The sequence below is a fragment of the Ambystoma mexicanum genome, chromosome 12 (genome assembly GCF_040938575.1).
Source record: "Ambystoma mexicanum isolate Mex_15411 chromosome 12, UKY_AmexF1_1, whole genome shotgun sequence".
In the NCBI taxonomy this organism is placed as follows: domain Eukaryota; kingdom Metazoa; phylum Chordata; class Amphibia; order Caudata; family Ambystomatidae; genus Ambystoma; species Ambystoma mexicanum.
Window position 1 is genome coordinate 600,263,921 of NC_090936.1, and position 21,310 is coordinate 600,285,230.

General features: G+C 44.0%; 1 protein-coding gene across 1 annotated transcript; it reads left to right on the forward strand.

Moving 5' to 3' along the window:
- The first annotated feature begins 4,759 nt into the window (after positions 1-4,759).
- Positions 4,760-9,184, forward strand: LOC138514621 (olfactory receptor 5A1-like). Its single transcript, XM_069630068.1, has 2 exons — positions 4,760-5,671; positions 9,140-9,184. The coding sequence occupies exons 1-2, from the start codon at positions 4,760-4,762 to the stop codon at positions 9,182-9,184; spliced, it is 957 nt and encodes a 318-aa protein (XP_069486169.1).
- The last annotated feature ends 12,126 nt before the right edge of the window (positions 9,185-21,310 follow it).

Here is a 21,310-nt window from a genome sequence, read left to right on the forward strand (position 1 = left end):
GCCTTATTGGGCCTCCTCAGTGAGGTGCAGCTTGGTTCCCTATGGCGCAGCGAGCAAGGGACCCACGTCTGGGCATACCCTCTCTCACATAGTGAGACAAACTGTGACCACAAAAGTGACGGGTGGAAGGTTCGAATGAATCTGTACCTCTGGCGTTGCTCTGAGCAACCTTCCACACCACTGTTTTTTAGCCCGTCTGCGCCATTGCAAAAGGGGTCCAGCCATATGCAAATCAGTCTGGTACTGCCACCAATGGTAGCAGTCCAGCCTGAACTGCTAGGCCAGGTCCCCTCTGCACGGAACACAAGCAACCCCAGACATGTTTCGGCCTTATTGGACCTCCTCAGTGAGGTGCAGCTTGGTTCCCTATGGCGCAGCGAGCAAGGGACCCACGTCTGGGCATACCCTCTCTCACATAGTGAGACAAACTGTGACCACAAAAGTGATGGGTGGAAGGTTCGAATGAATCTGTACCTCTGGCGTTGCTCTGAGCAACCTTCCACACCACTGTTTTTTAGCCCGTCTGCGCCATTGCAAAAGGGGTCCAGCCATATGCAAATCAGTCTGGTACTGCCACCAATGGTAGCAGTCCAGCCTGAACTGCTAGGCCAGGTCCCCTCTGCACGGAACACAAGCAACCCTAGACATGTTTCGGCCTTATTGGGCCTCCTCAGTGAGGTGCAGCTTGGTTCCCTATGGCGCAGCGAGCAAGGGACCCACGTCTGGGCATACCCTCTCTCACATAGTGAGACAAACTGTGACCACAAAAGTGACGGGTGGAAGGTTCGAATGAATCTGTACCTCTGGCGTTGCTCTGAGCAACCTTCCACACCACTGTTTTTTAGCCCGTCTGCGCCATTGCAAAAGGGGTCCAGCCATATGCAAATCAGTCTGGTACTGCCACCAATGGTAGCAGTCCAGCCTGAACTGCTAGGCCAGGTCCCCTCTGCACGGAACACAAGCAACCCCAGACATGTTTCGGCCTTATTGGGCCTCCTCAGTGAGGTGCAGCTTGGTTCCCTATGGCGCAGCGAGCAAGGGACCCACGTCTGGGCATACCCTCTCTCACATAGTGAGACAAACTGTGACCACAAAAGTGATGGGTGGAAGGTTCGAATGAATCTGTACCTCTGGCGTTGCTCTGAGCAACCTTCCACACCACTGTTTTTTAGCCCGTCTGCGCCAATGCAAAAGGGGTCCAGCCATATGCAAATCAGTCTGGTACTGCCACCAATGGTAGCAGTCCAGCCTGAACTGCTAGGCCAGGTCCCCTCTGCACGGAACACAAGCAACCCTAGACATGTTTCGGCCTTATTGGGCCTCCTCAGTGAGGTGCAGCTTGGTTCCCTATGGCGCAGCGAGCAAGGGACCCACGTCTGGGCATACCCTCTCTCACATAGTGAGACAAACTGTGACCACAAAAGTGACGGGTGGAAGGTTCGAATGAATCTGTACCTCTGGCGTTGCTCTGAGCAACCTTCCACACCACTGTTTTTTAGCCCGTCTGCGCCATTGCAAAAGGGGTCCAGCCATATGCAAATCAGTCTGGTACTGCCACCAATGGTAGCAGTCCAGCCTGAACTGCTAGGCCAGGTCCCCTCTGCACGGAACACAAGCAACCCCAGACATGTTTCGGCCTTATTGGGCCTCCTCAGTGAGGTGCAGCTTGGTTCCCTACGGCGCAGCAAGGAAGGGACCCACGTCTGGGTAAACCTTCTCTCACATAGTGAGACAAACGGTGACCACAAAAGTGATGGATTGAAGGTTTCGAATGAATCTGTACCATTGGCGTTGCTCTGAGCAACCTTCCACACCACCGGTTTTTTGACGAGTATGCCCAGACGTGGGTCCCAAGTCTGCCAGGCCTAGAGACCCTTGCTACTCCTGACTGATGACGCCCAACAAGGCTGAAATATGTCTGGGGATGCTTGTGGTCTCGTGCAGAAGGGATGTGACCTAGCAGTTCGGGCTGGACTGGCCCTTTTGGGGTAGGACCAAGCCTGATTTGCATATGGTTTTTCCCCTTCTGTTATGGCTTGGCAGGCTGAACAACGATGGTCTGGAGGGTTGCCCAGAGCTTTGCCCGTGGTTATGATGAATTCAAAACCTTCCAGCCATCACCTTTCTGTTCTGCTAAATAGTAGCACTGACTTCAACACTGTGGATCACTCCATTCGTCTCCCTACACTCTAATCAATTGTTTTTTTCTGATTCTTCTCTTCGTTGGTTTCATTCCTATCTTTCTAATCATCCTTTTACTGTCCTTGGAAGGGCTCTACGTCTCTGTCTCTCCGTCTCTCCTAGTGTTTCCCAGGGTTCTGTTCCAGCTCCTCTTCTTTTTGCTCTTCACATTCCCTCTTTACCTTCCTTAATTCTTGATTTTGGATTCCAAGTGCAGCTATACACCAACGATACCCAGATTTTTCTTTCCTTTCCTTCATTTAACGATTCCATTCATGGTTTCTCTGCCTCAACCCCAAAAACAACAGACATTTTATTTTTCCCTGCTAACTCTTTTGTTCCATCTCCTTTATCTATCTCTTTTCCTCGGTTGCAGCTCTCTTTGCAACCTCAAATCACAGCTATTTTTCATTCTTGCTGGTTTCATCGGTTTTATATTTAAAATCATTGTGTTATCACGTCTGAACTATTGCTGCTCCCTGTATGCTGCTTGCCTAACTATTACATTTTCCACTGCACACTGTTCTTTACTCTGCTGTTCGTATTCTGTTTTGCTTTCCTTGGTCCGCCAGCATTTCTCCTTACTTGCCTCATCTTCATTGGTTCCCAATTAAACAACGTTTTGAGTTTCAATTCTTCTCTTTAGTTTTTAAGTGTATCCATGCCCTGGCTCCCCCTTATTTATGGTCCTCGATCTCTTTGCATCACGTTCTACATCCCAGCTTCGCCTTTGTGTTCTACGCCCTCCTTAAGTCACTTCCCGGTTCCGTTCCTTTGAACTTCTTGCTCCGTTTCTCTGGAATTCTCTTGCTCTTCATATCTGCTCCCGCTCTACTCTCTCTGAGTTTAAAAAGCATCTAAAACACTACCTTCTACATTCTGCCTCTTAACTTTACCAAGAGTCTTTATTGGTGTGTTGGTCTGTGGCTCATGCTTTTACTACTTCCTTTTGTTGTAGCGTAACATGTAACTTGTTAAGCGCTACATAAGCTTTGTAAATACATAAATATATTGTTACACACTATGTGACATTGGGTGATCCCCCATATGGCATCCCCCAGGCTGCTGCTTCATTCGGAAGGTCATTTAATGATTTCTTGGTAACACCTTGGTACCAGTAAGTTTTGCAGGTCTTTCTTGCATGGGGAGGGCACTTGTTGTCAGCTACATTTAATGAAGAATTCCCCCATTACCTCATAAAGTACAGCATGCACTTTTGTAATGTCACCAGCTGACGGTAAGCATTGAAAAGTGGTGCCCCTCACTTATTATCCACTTTCAATGAAACTCTAAATTAGGCCCTAAATAGGCTTGGCTGCCCAAACTCCAAAATCCAGTGTTCCATCAGCATTGGTTTCGGATTTGATGATACCTTAGTGGCCAGTCACATGAAATGTATCATGATATTATCAAGTGCCTATCAAAACCTTCAAGCAACTGCACTCTTTCACATGAAATAGGCATGCAAACAAAGCCTCCAAATCTAGAGCCCCCAAAACGTTGCGGTCAGGTGGGAAAGTAAATGTATCATGCCATCGTGAAATGCAGTTTTTAATTATCAAGTATTGTGTGCAAAACCATCCAACAAACTGTGTTACATGACACACTACCCTAGTCCTGTGCCATATCCATTAAAAAATCTTATAGTTTCGTCTTTCTCATCACAAGTGTCTTGCGTTGGTGCATCTGAATTTTTTAAAATAAATTCAGGCAAGCCATCAAATTATCCTGCACCCAAATGCAGTTTGTTCTGTCGGGTGCGCTATACAAATGACTCAAATCAAATCACCTGTGTACAGTCGCATTATGAATGACTTATCATATCATTATCAAATCAAATTATCTCATGTTGATGAAAGATCAAGTCCTGCCAGTCTGTCAACATGTTTTCAAGTTAAAGATCCCCCTAAAATATAGTGGGCCTCATTACACGGATGGCGGTAAGGGTTTACCTGTACCGGTAAGGGTACAAGTGCCATTAAACCCTTACCGCCTTACTACGAGGTCCCTTTGTGGGACCCTACCTTAACGGCTGGTTTTACCAGCCGCTAAGGACGTGACCCACAAAGGGACCTTGGAGTTAATCACTGTACCGCAATTTGCTGTACCGTAATTACCGCCTTCCCCATTCCCATTGAGCCCTATGGGGGCAAAAATGGGAATGGGGAAGTGCCTTGGTGAATGGGGAATTGCCGCCCCCACACACCTTGGAATAGGGCGGTAATTCCGCCATTCACCATGGCAGACTCTGTAAAATACCGGCGGCAACCATGGCGCTATTAGCGCCATGGTTACCGCCGTCCGTGTAATGAGGCCCAGTGTTTCTCTTTTTAGTAGAAGGGATGACCTGATGCCCTTCTATTAAATGAAATGACTCACATGGGGTCAACAACCTTAAAAAAAAAAAAAAAAATGTGTGTGATTGATTCCGTGTCAGGCAGTAGTATTTTCCAAGCATTTGTACGTGTCTGTTTGGTGCATTCTGTTGATAACCACAGCCATGGATAGATCACAGGAATTTTCTGAGGTCCCATTAACACATTGATTCTTCTCTCAACAGGCAGTATCCCATGGTCAAATGGAAGGCAGAAACCTGACTTTGGTGGTAGAGTTCTTCTTTGTGGGATTCACCAATAACTTGAGTCTTCAGGTTCCACTGTTTGTGCTGTTCCTCCTGTTCTACGTCATATCACTACTTGGCAATATCAGCATCATAGTGTTAATAGTAGCCGAACCTCGTCTCCACACCCCTATGTACTTTTTCCTCAGCAACCTGTCCTTGTCAGACTTCTGCTACTCCTCTGTCATTGCACCCAAAATGCTGGCCGATTTCTTTGCCAGTCAGAAGGTCATCTCCTTCATTGGCTGTGCAGCCCAAAGCTATTTCTTCACAGTTTTTGGAACCATTGAGGCGTACATGCTGGCAGCCATGGCTTACGACCGCTATGCCGCTATTTGTCACCCATTGCTGTACCCCGTCATCATCAGCAGTAATGTATGCATCCAGATGGTGGTGACCGTCTACATGGGAGCATTCCTAACTGCTGCAGTATACACATGGTGCGTCTTCCACACCTCCTTCTGCGGCCCTAATGTTATTGACCATTTTTACTGTGATCTGTTGCCCCTGATGAAGCTCTCCTGTTCTGACACCTTTGTTGGAAAGACTGTGATCTTCTCTGTGGTGTTTTCCCTGGGCATCGCCTGTATTCTGGTCACAATAATGTCCTACGTCTATATCATTTTAGCAGTTTTGAGGATCCCCTCCAATATGGGGAGGGCGAAGGCATTTTCCACCTGTGGATCCCACCTGATGGTAGTCGGTCTGTTCTATGGGACCTCTCTTTTTATTTACCTACAACTGCCTTCCGGTGACGCTGTGGTGCAGAATAAAGTGTTTTCAGTGTTTTACACACTGGTGAACCCCATGGTTAATCCCCTAATCTACAGTCTGAGGAACCAGGAGGTGAAAAGGGCATTGTGGAAACGCATGCCTTTCAACTGCAATGTCACCAAGTTAATACATGCCTAATTATTGCCCTCTCTGTACATGGCAATTGTTAATAATATCACTTTGTAACACTGTAATATTTACTGTGCAAATGTGTGGTTATTCCCTGTCACTAAACATGCCAATGAAAGGTATGCTGACCCTTGTTTACAATGTTGCTAATTTTCATTTCATCGTTATGTATGTTGTTTTCTATCGTATTTAACAGTTCTCAGAAGGTGCAAGAGAGTTTTTCATTCACACTGGTAATATCCTAGCACCAGCTGCACACATACCTGGTGCGCCCACGCACTTTACGACTCTCTCTCTCTCAACTGACTTGAACTGCGGTTCCCGAGGGCTTTCCACCTACCAGCGCCTTGAGATCATACTAATGGTACATAAGGCGCTATACAAATGCAAAATAACATAACATAACATAACACTGATGTTTAAATAGGAGAATCCTGCTTCTATAATCAAGGCAGACAATGGCCCTCATTAGGACCCTGGCGGATTTTTTCCGCCGTCGGCGGACTTTTCCGCCATGGCGCAAAGTCCCTTTACGCCATGGCGGATGGCGGACTTACCGCCCCATTCCGAGGTCGGCGGGGCGGTAAGTCCCCATTGACCCATTTACCCTTCCCCATTCCCATTTCGGCCCCATAGGGCTCAATGGGAGTGGGGAAGGCGTTAATTACGCAACCGTAAATTACGGTGGCGTAATTAACACCAAGGTCCCATAGCGCCATGGATTTTTACGCCCGCAAAAAGCGGGCGGAAAAATGACCATGGCGCTATGGGAACTCGTAGTTGGCGGTAAGGGGTCGGCGCAGCTAACGCTGGCGCAAACCCCTTACCGCCAGGGTCCTAATGAGGGCCAATGTGTAGAATGCTTATAGAAACATGTCTATTATTTTCTCTGATGCGTGTGATTCTGTGTCTACACTGCAAAGATGGGGTCATAATTGTGCAGCTTAGACAGGGGGATGAAGGACTTGAATGTTTCTAACTGTAATATGAACATGCATATCACTCATCTAAGCGACCTCAGAATCGATGCATCATACCTGCTTGATAAGTGGCTGACTTTACTCAGTTATACTGGTCTTTTGGATATGCCATTCAGTACTTGGCCCTTCATTTAAACCAAACTCTGAAAAATAAAAGCCGCTACCATGCACATTTAGCATATGAACAACTGTATCCTAGCCCTACAGGGCTTTTCAGAGGTACATACTGGCCATTAACTCACCATATTGCATCACCATTACAATGGCAGAATAAGCGAACCCGTACGGTGCTACCAGAACCCAGTAGGAGGTACTGGCACAATCACTTCCAGGTAAGAATTAGCCGGTCAGGGAATACCGGAAATCTCTGGCTCATGGGAAATCACACCTTCCTCTCCGATTGACGACTTAACTTTAGCCTTTAGGGCACAAGCACGACCCACTTATGAAGTTGCAATCCTTAACTACTAAGGCTGAAAGGTAAAATTACCTCGTTTACAGACCTCTTGAGTCAATACTACTGAGTACAACCCTTTAATGCATTCTACCCTGTCCCCAGCTACCCTACCCAATTTGCTGGGATGCGGGGACGCTGATCCGCGTGACTCAGCAATGTGGCGCAAGGATTATAAAAATTCTAATATGACTACGGGTAAAACCCTTTTTTCGTTTTGATACCATTCAGATTTTCTATATCTACAAACCCGCACTAAGCACTTCATTTTTAAGAAAGTACAATGGAATCGGAACCTTCCTTACAGGCACCCACCTTTATGGTAGAGGCAGTAATTCTAACAAACCTTACTAGCGTCTGGTAAACCTATAAAGGACGCCTCTCACAGTAAAGCACTGCCTAGGCATGATTTGACACCATTAGGCACAACCTAAAACCTAATCATCTAAATTGCACCCACCCAGGCACTATGCTAATGGATAACTCTGAAATAGAATCTAAGTCATCACTTCATTTCCTCCTTTAAGTCTCCTTATTTTCTCGTCTCTCTCTCTCTCTCTCTCTCTCTCTCCTTTCTTCCCCAGGGCCTCTGGCCACCACAATCGACAAATGACTGTGCAACTACTATTATATATGTACCGTCCTCAATCAATATTTGAATGAATATCTGTAATGATGAAATTATGCAACAAACCTGTATTTTGACACAGGCAACAGGAATTCAACAATTGTTATGCCATGTACTAAAACCGATTTACCTGTGTAACTAAAGTACAGTCATACTGTAAATACTGAATGTGTAGATATGTTAGACAGAAATGAACATATGTACAAAATTGGAAAATATAATACTATGCCTTGATAAAGCCAGATGAAGGGTGAAACATAAGCACTTGCTACCAACTAGTCTATGCTGGCAAACAGCAGCAATCACCTGACTTAGAATCCTTAATAAATCTGAACAAACCAGCTTATCCTGATTACGTATTTCCTAGTGCAACTACTGCACCAGCTGATTAACAGTACTGAAATGATGTCACCAATTAATTTACAGCCCAATTCCAAATGGACGCCACATTAATGTATCTGTGTGCACGTGCACACAAACACTCATCTAATTTTCCTAAAAAAGGACTTTTTCCACCCTTAGAGATGCAGGCATCACAACATTCAGACCTAACACTTTCCATCATTTTTTCCAAAGTCATTCACTGACATCCAACTGACACTGCACCAGCCACACCAGCCCCTCTAAGGCAATGAATCGTTGCCAGACTTTCTCCTACCCAGCCCCATCTGCCCTCTAAAAGCCCCAGCTCAAAAGCTTTCCAGAGACTTGTCAGGTCCCCTGACTCAATTCAAACCCACCCTTCCCTCGTGATTGTGACCTAACACAATTCCAATATGGTATTTGACACACTCCCACCACATTGGGCTCCACAAGTCATAGGCCTAGTAGATAACTGGTTGTGTCTCCCCTCTTTTAGCTTTTCAGCGGCACAAGCCTGATATGTGAATGGGTGTGCCACTGATATTGCAAAGGGACCGGCCTGACATACCAAGTTTCAACTGGACTATGCCTGCTATGACTGACACTAACCCAACCCCTCCTGCCTTCCTGAGAGCACTCTAACAGAGTGGGTGTGTTTCTTTTTTCTTAACACAGTGCTGTTTAGACCCTGGACGGCTTCAATGTGTGGGGGAGTTCAACATCTAACGCATGCCTATATGCGTAAAACTACAAATCAGGTACACAGACAGGCACAGATAACGCAGTCTTTCCAGCAGGTGATATTTAAGCTGCAATGTTTTTCAAAGGCTTGATTCCATCCCTGCCTGAGGAAGTGGGGATATACCATGAAAGTTAGCAAATAAGCTAAATAAATGACTTTGTTGGCCTAATTAAGGTATTGACACGTTGTTTTCTTTTGGATTACGTTTTACTGTTATCCTTCTGATTGTACACATAGAAATATTTTGCGTCCTATAATACTGTTGTACACATTCTCCCAGAGAAAATTCCCGCTAGCCAAGTTGGTGAAATAATGGCCTCATCTTTCCTGAGATTGCTTGCTAAAGGTTTTGTTGGCACGTGAAAGGGCTTTTCAGGAATATTTGTACAGATGGTGGCCATCTTGCTTATCCAATCATTGTGGACCATGGATGACACTCCCACCCATGACACTTTCAAGTTGCCCATTATTCTATGTCAATACAGGAGGCGAGCATTATGCTTCAACTTCAATTTATTCCTCTCTTCAGCAGTTTCAACAAAAATCGTTTGGCTTAGATATGGGCTGGGGCTGGTTTCCCTTTGAGCGCTCCATCTTTGGCGAGCATGTTCTCTTTTTAGGAAATGTTTGATATCTACAAATCTAACTATTTCTTTTCAACAAAACTGTAACAGAATGGACTCATAAAGTATACCACACATTGGCCGAAGCGAATGTATCAATCAATGAGTTACTTCCCAATCCAGACCAAGTAAAATCGAACATTTATGAAGTGGATTGTATTGAAACTCTAGATCAATGCCTGCGTTATAAAAATGGCTCTGTAAACAGATTTCCACCAAAAAAAGCCTGCACATTACCAACATATTTGATGCATGCTCCATCTGTTCAATTTCGTTCTGGAATTTTACGTATGAGATTTCAATTATGGCCCACGAAGGTGCTCTTGGTCCAACGTAAGCTCTTACCATCTGCAGACAATTGTTGTCGTTTCTGTTTAAGTCCAATGATCCCTGAAACATTGGAGCATTTGATCACAGCATTTGTGGTATTACGACCGGCCAGAGAAACCCATTTTTCACGTCATTGTAAATATTTGGGAGACTTAGATCCTGACCAATGTTGGGCGTTAATACTTTCATCAGCATATATGCCATTGCAAATTGCATCTATTAACTTTTTAAGAAGTCTGGATTTAGACAGTGATGCAAAGTCCTATAAATTGTACATGTGGCTATCTGCATTAATGTGTTATCTGATCATTTGGGTTTGCTGGCATGATTTGTTGCTATGGAAAACTGTAATGTATAATTCTATACTGTATTTTATTCATATGTCATTATGGTTTATTTTACTTATTTATTGTTATATATTCTTATGTTTACAAGGTTTGAAAGGTTGATTAATTTCAGCTAATCCAAATAAAAAAATTAAAAAAAAATTAAAAATATCAAACTTGCCCAAAATGTCTTTTTTTTAAAACTACATTTCCCTCTTAAACATATACTTTTATGTAGTCCGTCTCATATCCTATTATGTGCCCATAGTCATTCCTGTCTCCTTGCTTCACCTCTTCTTTTCTTACTCTTCAGCCAGATAAGTACCTTTTCTCTAAGCTGAGCTCTCTAATGATTGTCAGACATGCGTTAGAAGGTTAACAGAAAGAATGCTAAAGAGCTAGCGAGTCATGGACGTTAGAACGTAGACAACCCAGAGAATATGAATAATTGAAAGCCAAATTACCTGCACGCGAGCAGGGAAAGGGTGACAGACACGGGCAAACAGCAGCATGAAGTAGAGAGTGAGAGCGGAGGAGGCGCGGTCCCGTGTCACACTATCAACATGATCAGGGACCCGAGCCGCCGACGGTGTACACAGAGGAGCACAACGGCCATCTCCCTCAGAGGGGCGGGCCCTCGGGAGCACTCATCACCAGAGCTACTCACGATAAAGCGACGAAAACCACGTAGCACTCAGGGAGCATAACGTCCAAACAGAGATAGCCGAAGCAAAGCGCAGCTGCATTATAATCAGATTTGCACGCGGCTCACACTTCAACCTTGTGCATATACCAACATATAAACAAAGGAAGATGAGCATACAAATAAATACACAGCGCGGAATGCGCATCAGCCTACCAACACAAAGGGAAGGACTGAACCCATACCCCTCGCAACGTGGGGAACAAGCTCAAGTGCCAAACAGAGCTAGACAGGTGCTGGCCACATATAATAGCACCACAGCCCAGGAGTGGACATGCCACACAACCTGAACACAGGTAGAGGCACAAGCACCCAGGCAGAAATAATGTCAGAATATGAATGGAGTGAAGAGGAGCAGGCAGAATACCTAGCTCACAGCTTCAAAAAAGTACTGGGGAGCTTGCTGGTGGAAGCAGTGGCCCGAGGGTGTAAGGCCCCTACAAGACAGATTGGTTACACTAGAGACATTCTTGAGCCAAAAGCAAAAAAAAAACCCTGAAAAAACAGAGAGCACGTCCACTAGGGCCCCACAAGGAGGTCCACAGGGGTGTACTGAGACCCGGGAAGAGGAAGGCCTCTTCTGAACCCACTGAGCTAAGAGACGCTTTTCTGTGTAAGTCGGTGGTGCCAAGCCTCACAACCCCTGACCCATGGGAGAACAATTTGGGAAAGGAGGGGATAGAATCGGAAGAAGAGTCACCAGAAACCACACGATCTTCACAAGAAGAGGAAGAGAGACCAGAGGAGGAAGAGTTAGAACCCTCTGAAGGGTAAGATATTAAGAAAAGGGAACCATCTAGAGGATAGTGAAGAGATCTCAGATATGTTCTAACCTGAGATCATCAGAGCCCCCAGGTCTTCGGACTGGCAGCCATCCCCACAAGTAGCCAAATAAATGACACAGAGGCTGCGAAAAAGCACTGGAGAAAGAGGCGAGACAGCGCATGAGGGCTGAATGCCTGAGACCACAACTGCCGGGCAAAGTAGCATAAGCACCCGAACTGGATCCAAAGATGCTGGCGCTCATGTCTAAGACATCTAGAGATCTGTGAAAGGGAATAGACAGATGCTGGAGGAGCTGTCAGGTGAAAGTGTTGGATCTTGCAGGGCCACTAGCCAAGAACATGGACCTAGCAGAGCAGGCCAGAGGCACGGGGGGAAGAAGTAGACCCAGAAGTACTAGAAAATTGGGCACATAGAGCCGTGTGCCTGCTGGTTAATGCAAATTGCGCGATTTCCCCAGAAAGGAGACGAGGACTCTTGTTGAAGATAGACTCCAAACTAGGAGACCTAGCCTCTTATAAAGCAGGTGAAGCAGCCAAAGGCCTTCTCTTTGGAGAAACCTTCGGAAAGGAAATGGAGAAATTCGTGGGGACATACACCTCCCTGGAAAAGGCACAAGATTTGATTAGGAAGATGTTTTCTAGCAATGTTTTTCGCCTGGACCGGTCGATATCGAGGTCGAGCGACCGGTTGTTGTCAGGACACACAGAGGACTCAGAACAGCAAAGCTGATTATTGGGAAAATGAACAGTAAGACTCCTTCTTTCCCGCCAGATGCTGATTCCTGAGAGAGCGTTCAGGAAGGGCAACAGGAAGAGGCCAGAACCTCCCCCCAGGTGAGACACATTACATACCCAATTGTGGTGAAACGCACGTTCTTTCCAGCGATGCCTCGGTGTTGCAGACAGCCAACAGACTGCAACTAGAATTCACCGAAGGAGTGTATAGATCCGCGATTTCAGCGGGTCATCTACCCATCAACTGAGCTGGGGAGAACACAGAGGTAATAAGGCTCATAAAAGGAGCCCGGTTTAGCAGGCCCCCCAGAACCGAAATTCATATACTTATGGGATGTGACAGTGGAAATGAGGCTTCTCGCTAGTTGGCCAACAAACAGATACCTGTCCTTGAAGCAATTGTCGGGCAAGCTAGCCATGCTCTTATGTTTAGCATCACGCAGGAGAGTAGCAGACGTTAAAGCCCTAGATGTAGACAGGGAAATGTTTGAACCACAGGGCTTACCTTCACCCTCATCAGGAGGACAAAGACAGGATCCTCATCTATATCATACCCCTAGCTACACGATCATCCGAAGTGGTGCGTAGCAGCATGCATAAGAGAATATGAAAGTAGAACAGCAGAACGCGCCCGTCAGGGATGACACAGTTATTGATAGCGCTTAGGAGACCATATAAAGCAGTCACGACAGCCACCATAACCAGATGGATGAGTGAGGTTATGCAGCTAGCAGAAGTAGACTTGTTTAAGTTTGGTGCGCATTCTGTGAGATTGGAGCAATGGCTTTGAAAGCATTACCGAAAGGAGCGATGCTACAAGATATCTTGCAAGCGGCCAACTGGGCCAGCAATAGCGCATTTAGAACATTTTACTTCAAGCCTATACAATCAGTAGCAGCAGCATTAATGGGGAGCTTTGAACAAGCATAATGCTCGCCTCCGGTCTTAACATAGAATCAAAATTACCCCTGCTAATAGTGCAGATAGTGTTTATTCTATTAAAGACAAGGAGGCAAGCATTACCTTCCCACCCAAGATATGCACTGTAATGCTATGTGTTATTCATATATAATAAGACATTGTTTTCCGGTGTGGAATAGGGTAGTGAATTCTCCACCCTATACATACCCTTTGTATCTTGATATGAGATAACCAGAAGAACAATTGATCCGAAACAAGCTAAGGAGCAGGCTTAAAAAGATCAGCAGAAGCAGCCGGATCTGAACGAGGAAAAGTGGCAGAGCAGCCTGGAGGCTTGTTGACAAGACTCTGTAGTTCTTCAACAGTTGAAATTTCCAGTTACAAGGTTTAGAGTAGTTCAGAGCATTCAAAGAAGGGGTGGAGCAAGGAGACAGGAAGGGCTATGGGCATATGACAGGATATAAGACGGACTACATAAAAGACTATGGGCCTCATTATAAATGTGCCGGTCCGGTAACAACGGTACCGGTAAGCTTGCTGGTACCATTGTTACCGGACTGGCAAACTACAAGTTCTGCTCGCGGGTGCCTTCCTGCCCACCAGCTCTGACCTGACCGGCATACCGGCACCCGCAAGCAGAGCATGTCGGATGCACCGGCACCATTCTGAATGGTGCCGGTGCATCCAACCTCCCCATTCCCATTGAGCCCTATAGGGCTCCCTGTTCCCATGCCCATATTTTTTTCCAGCGCCCGCAAATGGGCAATTACCGGGTCTGGCGGGGCCGTAATGACCCGATAATTGCCCATTCGCGGGGGCCGGAAAAAATCGCAAGTTTGGCGGCAGCCTGCCGGTTTTACCTGCAAGGCTACTGCCAAACTTGTAATGAGACCCTATGTTTAAGAGGGAAATGTAGAAAAAAAAGAAAGGTGGGAAGTTTTGATTTTTGTTGAAACTGCTAAAGAGAGGAATACATAGAAGTTGAAGCATAATGCTTGTCTCCTTGTCTTTAATAGAATCAAGACTCAATGCACTATTAGCAGGGGGAATCTTCATTCTCAATACCATGCCAGCAGCCCCGCCACCAGTGCATCTACGGTGGAAGGATCCTCACATTTCTAGAGAAGTTTATCTCATATAAGGCCGACTTCATGGAGCAGCATGTGCACATGAAGGGCAACCAGGCATTACGGTAGATATGGGCTAGATTAGACAGACCTGCAGAGCATTGTCGGAGGACGTGCTTGTCGGCAGTGAGAACATGCTGCAGGCCATGCTCACAGAGCACCACCGTGAGCGCATGGTGGCATTTGGCTGCTCTAAAAGCGAATTTGAAAGATATATGACCGTGGCTTCTGCAGCACCTGCCTGTAGCACATCTATGGCCACAGAGACATTACCAAAGTCAAACGCTAATGGACACGTGGCATGTGCAGATGAAGAGCCAGGAGCATCAGCCTGCCACACAGAATGTCGGTACGGTGCTGAGGGTTCCAATGTAAGTCCGCACAGAAACAACCATTTACAGTGGACTATGGACACTATAATTCATTTTGATGCACACTTCACAACAGCAAAACTAATGTAACTCAATACACAATCGCATGCAATATCAAACCCATCTTCTGTATGGAACAGCACTTGCACGAGTTTTTCATTACTCTTAACATACCTGCACCATCCCTTCATAACCCTTTAAAGAAGCAAACACATCTATCACATGACCATTGAATCCATATCCTCCTCATTGTGCATTTTTATGGATGCATGTCAGACATATTTTGAATGCTTGTGTGAGGATATTCAACTTGGTACTTGCACGAAGTGAAATATGCATGCACCCATGTGACATGCAACTAATTTATTATTTATTTATTTATTTATTCGCATTTGTTGAGCGCACAGGCAGCCCGGAGGGCATCGTGGCGCTAGTTACAGATATGAAAATGACGTGTTGTACATACAGTGAAGTCATTACTTAGTTGCAAGAGAAGAGTAGTAGCTACAGGAGAGGAGGAGAAAAGAGTAAACGACACAAAGGAAGAGGAATTAGTTAAACAAGGTGGTTTTCAATTTTTTTCGAAAGGCAGTGAGAGAGGTTTCTGCTCTGAGCGTGCTAGGTAGTGCGTTCCATAGCTTAGGGGCAATGTAGGGGAAACCTATTCCACCTGCTCTAGCTCGTTTGATGCGTGGGACCCTAAGTTGGTTGGTGTGGCATTGCCTTGTTGGTCTGGTGGAGTGAGATCTGGCTAGTGTATCAGACAGGTATGAGGGTGCAGACAGGTTGATACATTTGTGTGCGGTGGTAAGTATTTTGAATGTAATGCGCTCTTTGACAGGTAGCCAGTGTGCTGCCTTTCTGGCCTGCATGATGTGGTCCCTTTTTGGTATATTGAGAGCTGCTCTTAGTGCATTATTCTGTGTTGTTTGGAGTTTGTTGAGATTGGAGTTGGAGGTGCCAGCCAATAGCGCATTACAATAATCTAGTTTGGCTCCAATGGTGGCTCTGGCAATAAAAAGCAGTTATCTTTGGTTAGGAATGTCCATGTGCACATTCTCTCATAGCGGGGTTTAATGGTAGCTGTTAACAGAATGAACAATTGATTGCATGTCAGTTGCATAGCACTGTGCAAAAGGTATTCCTCGCACTTATCTCTAATTCCATGCCACTAAACTTCTTCTCTGTTTTTTCTCGTATCTTACTGTTCATCTCTTCTTCTTCGTCTTCCTAATTCACGTCTTCTTTCTCTCTGTTCAGTCTATAATTCTTCCGTTTGTCTCCTATTATCTTTATCCTCTCGTTCTTCTATTACAACTTTTCTACTATCTGTTTCATTGCTTCCCTTTGAATCACGTCTTCTTTACCACTTTCCTGAAATCGTTTTTAGATGTATTCATGGTCTTGCTCCTCCATACCTCTCCTCGCTGGTGCCGTTCTGCTCCCCTTCTTAGACTCCCCAAACTCAAAATCAATTTCTTCTCACTGTTCCCAAAACCCCATGTGCTTCTTCTGGTTTTATTCCTTTGTTCTTCTAGCCCCCAAACACTGGAATTCGCGGTCCCTTTCTCTCCGCTCTTCTTTGTTTTTTTCACTCTATCTCAGAGCGTATCTACCGTCCCTTCTGTCTACTTAATGGTACGTTGTTTGCCCCTGTTTTAATTGGTTCTGCATTACACTGATTGTACCGTTCTTTTTGTATATATTGTAATAGCGCTTTTGGCAAAAAGTGATATATTAATTCAATAAAATGAAATAAATAAAGGTGACTGAACAGACATTTTGATAAGTTGGAGAGTTTGGTACACTAATGACATGTACATTTTCATACATACAGAAGCCAACACACACAGCTAGTGGTAGAAAGGATGTGATAGGTTTCAAGGCATGTGTGATTTTCCTGATGTGTACCATGTAGTGGGTGTGCAAGGCTAATGAATTAAACTGTCTGCCCAATTGATGGATTCAGTTACGATTCTATTCTCCTACAAGAATGCTTGCATGTGGAACATGTATGCATGAGAATGGAACAGCTGAAGTATGTAACCTGTTGCCTCAGTTCTGCATGTGCTGGTCATGCATCAAACGAACCATGTCTGGAACACCTTCCTGTGTCTGGATTGGCTCCTTCATTGACTGCTATTCAGTGATGTGGTGACTGATCAATAGGAGCAAAGGGAGGAGCAGGGGTTGGCATAGAGGATAAACAGGGAACATTATACCCAGACCAAATAGGGATTACTAATTACGGAGTGAATTAATAACTGCTATGGGTTTTCCTCCCCAGTCCCAAGGCCTTTTTTGGTGATTTTGGTATTTCGCCATTCAATGCCGAGGTATCTCGCCCTTGGCAACAGGGAGGTAATCCCAAGGACGAGATACCTCGCCCTTGGTATTTAAGGGGTTAAATATCACTGTGGTTGGAACTCACCAATAATAATCTGGCACTACAACGTTCTCACTATAGAACACAGGAATGGTCACCCCCAAGACTTTTTCACGACTAATCAGTAGATTTCCTCGCACCTCATAGTGAGGTATTAAAAGTGTGTTTTCTGCAGAGTATCACTTAGATTTCGGAGCACTTATCACTGTGCCCTACCCTTTTTCTGCGTGGACATCTTGTAGTTACATAAAGTAAAACATAGACAGGTTACATTTGAATTCTCTTGCGGCATCGACCGGGGCATACCGCCTCGCCTGGTGACGTGTGCCGCTGCCAGAGCAAAACGGTGTCCCAACGCATTTACTCAATCACATGTCGCCATGGAAATGCTGCAGATGATTTCACCTGCAATACATCTCAACACAGTCCTTCTCTATTTTACTTTATTATCCATGTGTGTGTTTCATTGTTTGTACAGTGATTGAAACAAAATGTTTGTTTTTCTACATTTTTATGAAACTTAAATGTACTTGATCATCCTCTACATCAGTTAGAATAAGTGCTTAACCTAATATATGTTAGCAATGCAGCATGTCATTGTGGAGGAATGCATGTATTCATCAACAGATTTTTGTTTGAAATGTTTTCAGCTATGGAAGGATCATCTCCTGTTGTGTCTGCATTTCCCTAAACACTCTCTGATCATTTGATTGTTTGAACATATGTGATTGCCCAAAGTTTATTTACATGTGTAGTGTAAAATCATTGTTTGATAAGCATTTTCTCTACATGTGCCTCTTGATTTGTTAATTTCACAAGCCATGTGATTACTATTGATCCATCATTTATAATAATCTTCACTAATACATGTTTTTTCCATACTTTTTCTTATATTCTGCCAAAACTATTGCATTTTTTACACAGCCTTTTTTGAAATTTGTAACAGATTGTTTGCACAGATGTATGATTGAACCTGAGTGCACTGATGAAGAAATGAAAGCAAGACAAAGGGCATCATTAAGAGTTTTGTGGTATCCCGCCGGTAAATCCAGTGGGATACCACCAAACGGAATTACTGTTCCTGCCACCTGATCTGCAGGAATTACAGGCAGATTACAAGTGGCGGGAAAAAACGGCAAATCCCCATTCCATTGAGACCCGTTGGACTCCATGGGGATATTGCCGGTATTGCCGGCATTGGTAATATCGGTACCGGTAATACAAGCTGTTTTTTGTCAGTGGGGTGCCTCATTTACCTGCATCTCTTGACTGCTGAATAATTGTTTTTTCATGTTTAAAGATGATTACTTTTTTCAGCTCAAGGGCACTGGCATGGGCTGTACCTTTGCCCCAAATGTGGCCATTATTTATATGGCATTGATTGAAGAACAGTTGTATCTTGATTGAGGCAAATCCTTTTCTCCCATCCATTCTATTGTTTCGTCGTTATATTGATGATAGTATAATAATTTGGAATGGTGATGCTGAGAGATTGGCACAATTTATTGACTGGATGCATAAAATTGATGAGAATTCACATTTCACATGGGACTATTCAGCAGACAGAATATCTTTTTTGGATTTGTAAATTTTTCATTAAGAAGGCAGTCTGGAAGTTGAGTTGTTTAGAAAGTCTACCAAAAGGAATGCAACACTTCATTTCAGTAGTCATCATCAGAAAAGTCTATTGCAAAACTTACCTTATGGTATGTTTTTGCGTTTACGGTGGAACTGCATGGACATTTCTAAGTTTAATGCTTATGTAGATATTCTGTTAACTAGGCTCATGGAACGACCATACCCAAAGAAAGTAGTTTGGCACTGTAGAAAAAGGGTGAGATTCACTGTTAGGAAACTTTACTTCTTCCAAAATTGAAGGTAACTTCAATGGATCCGTTGGGTTGTTCCTCTACCTTTTTCTCAATATAGTGAGGCTATTCAGGTAGCTTTTTGGAAAAACTTGAGAATTTTGAGTACAGCAGGTGTGAAACTAGAGAAGCCTTTATTTGCTTTAAAAAAAAAAGCAAAACCTTAAAACAGACTCTCACAAAGGCCAGCCAAACGCCCATAAACCGAGCAACAACTTTTAATATTTACCATGCTCCAGTGGTCAGACATTATCCTTTTACCTTATGTGTGTCACATAAATGTTCACTAAAAATACAATCTTACAAACATGAGGGTAAATTATGGCAATTGCAATCCTTTAACACCTGTCAAAGCAAAAACGTCACCTACGCATTGCTTTGCCTGTGTAAAAAGTTGTACATTGGAAGACATCAAGAGAAGTTGATTTAAGAATAAATTAACCCTGTTCAAAAATTAAAATCAGGACAATATGTATGCTTCTTTTTCATGAGCGCGGACCCGGGGATCGAACCTGTGTTGCTCCACCTCATCTTGCTTCCAAGGTGAGCACATTGCCCCTGAGCTATCCTCACAAGACTTTATTGAGCTTGTAAAGTTAGGTAGCGAGAGACCATTTTCCATTTCCATGTATTGGCTGGGGGATAAGGTTTCTGTGCCTGCAAGATGATGCAGGCTGTCACATACGGTCATGTGATCCTGGCACATCTATTTGTTACGTTACTTATATAGTGATCAAAAGAGAAAAAAAGAAACTTAACTAGGCTGCTGCTTGAGTTTAGATGCAGCGAGTGTGAGCAAAGGATATCAATGCTCCTGACTAGCATGGATTGAGTCTACCATTACTAATACGTAACTTGAGATCAATCCGTTCATTTATTTTATTTCACTTCACCTTCACAGAAACTTGGTGAGTGGTGATGGCCATGATAAGAAGTAAACTTGGACTACCTTGCTGTGAATATATATCTGTTGTACATGTCTTTCCTTGGACGGGAATGCTCTATGTGTCTTTTGTTGCATGCTTGCCCATTCTCTGTCGAGTGCATTTTAAACAAATCAAATGGGACTTAATAAGGTATACAAACTAACTTGCGGCCAACCTTCTTCCATTTATCTAGGTTGCAACTGACTTTATGATCCGCCTTATATCGACAAATAAACAAGAGATTCTGTGGGGTTTAATGATAGCCCCAGCACACAAAAGGAAAGGCCGGGTTAGGCTTTACTGTGAAATACCTTGGTTTTAAGGCAAGGCGCAATAAAATAATGACAGGCCTAAAACCTTAACACAGCAAGAAAGGGCCTGGTGAGTGAAAATATATGTCTTGCTGAAATGACACAATGAACAGTGTATTAACAAAAGTGTGTGTCTTTCTGCAGCTGAAACACAGAGTATGCTGAAAAGTAAAATTAGATTGCAAATTGAAATGGCACATTGCTGGCTGAGAGATTAACGCAGCATTTTTATTGAAACTGCCACACCTCAAAATGCTGTACACTGTGAGGAATTAAATAAGTGGGCCTCGCTTGTGAAATTAAAAACTATGTTAGAATCTTTCATTTCAGGTGACTAAGGACCACTTATCAGCACAAAAACAGACATCATGTATATAAAAATGCATTTGTGAGCGACCAAACTGAACAGCATCCCTTAAATTTCAGTTTGCCACATTGATAGAAAATCTGCAGTAAAGAGGATATGAACATATTACAAGGACATAATGGGAGATGCCTACACCACCTCCTGATGTCAGAGACCATCTGGTGACAGAGATAGAATCTCTTGAACTCATCAACTCTCAAAGAACAAAAGGCTAATTGCTTTTACCCCAGCCTTTACCCCAGCTTTAAATCAGCATTCAGCCAGAGACTGCATAGGCTCTGAACCACGTGTTTTCAGAGAAAGGAAACCTATATGGAGAAATGGGAGTTTGGATTTGCATGCATGTTTGAACATTTACATTTGTTTAAATTGACTATCATAATTGTTCATTTTGTTCAACAACGATAAGTCCCACTGAGTCCATTCATGTGTCATTTGATAGCTGATGCCTAGCCCATTGCAATATCACCACATATACGACTTTTGGAAACTCTATAGATCTAAAATGTATTCTTAGCTTCCCGGAATACGTGCTGAAGCCAAGATTCAGGAAGATGTTAGCCTAGTGAATCATGTAACTGTATAATCATTTTAGTAATGTAGATTGTTATAATTGTTGTGCACATTGGGAAAAACCACCATTCATGTGTGCAATCTCAT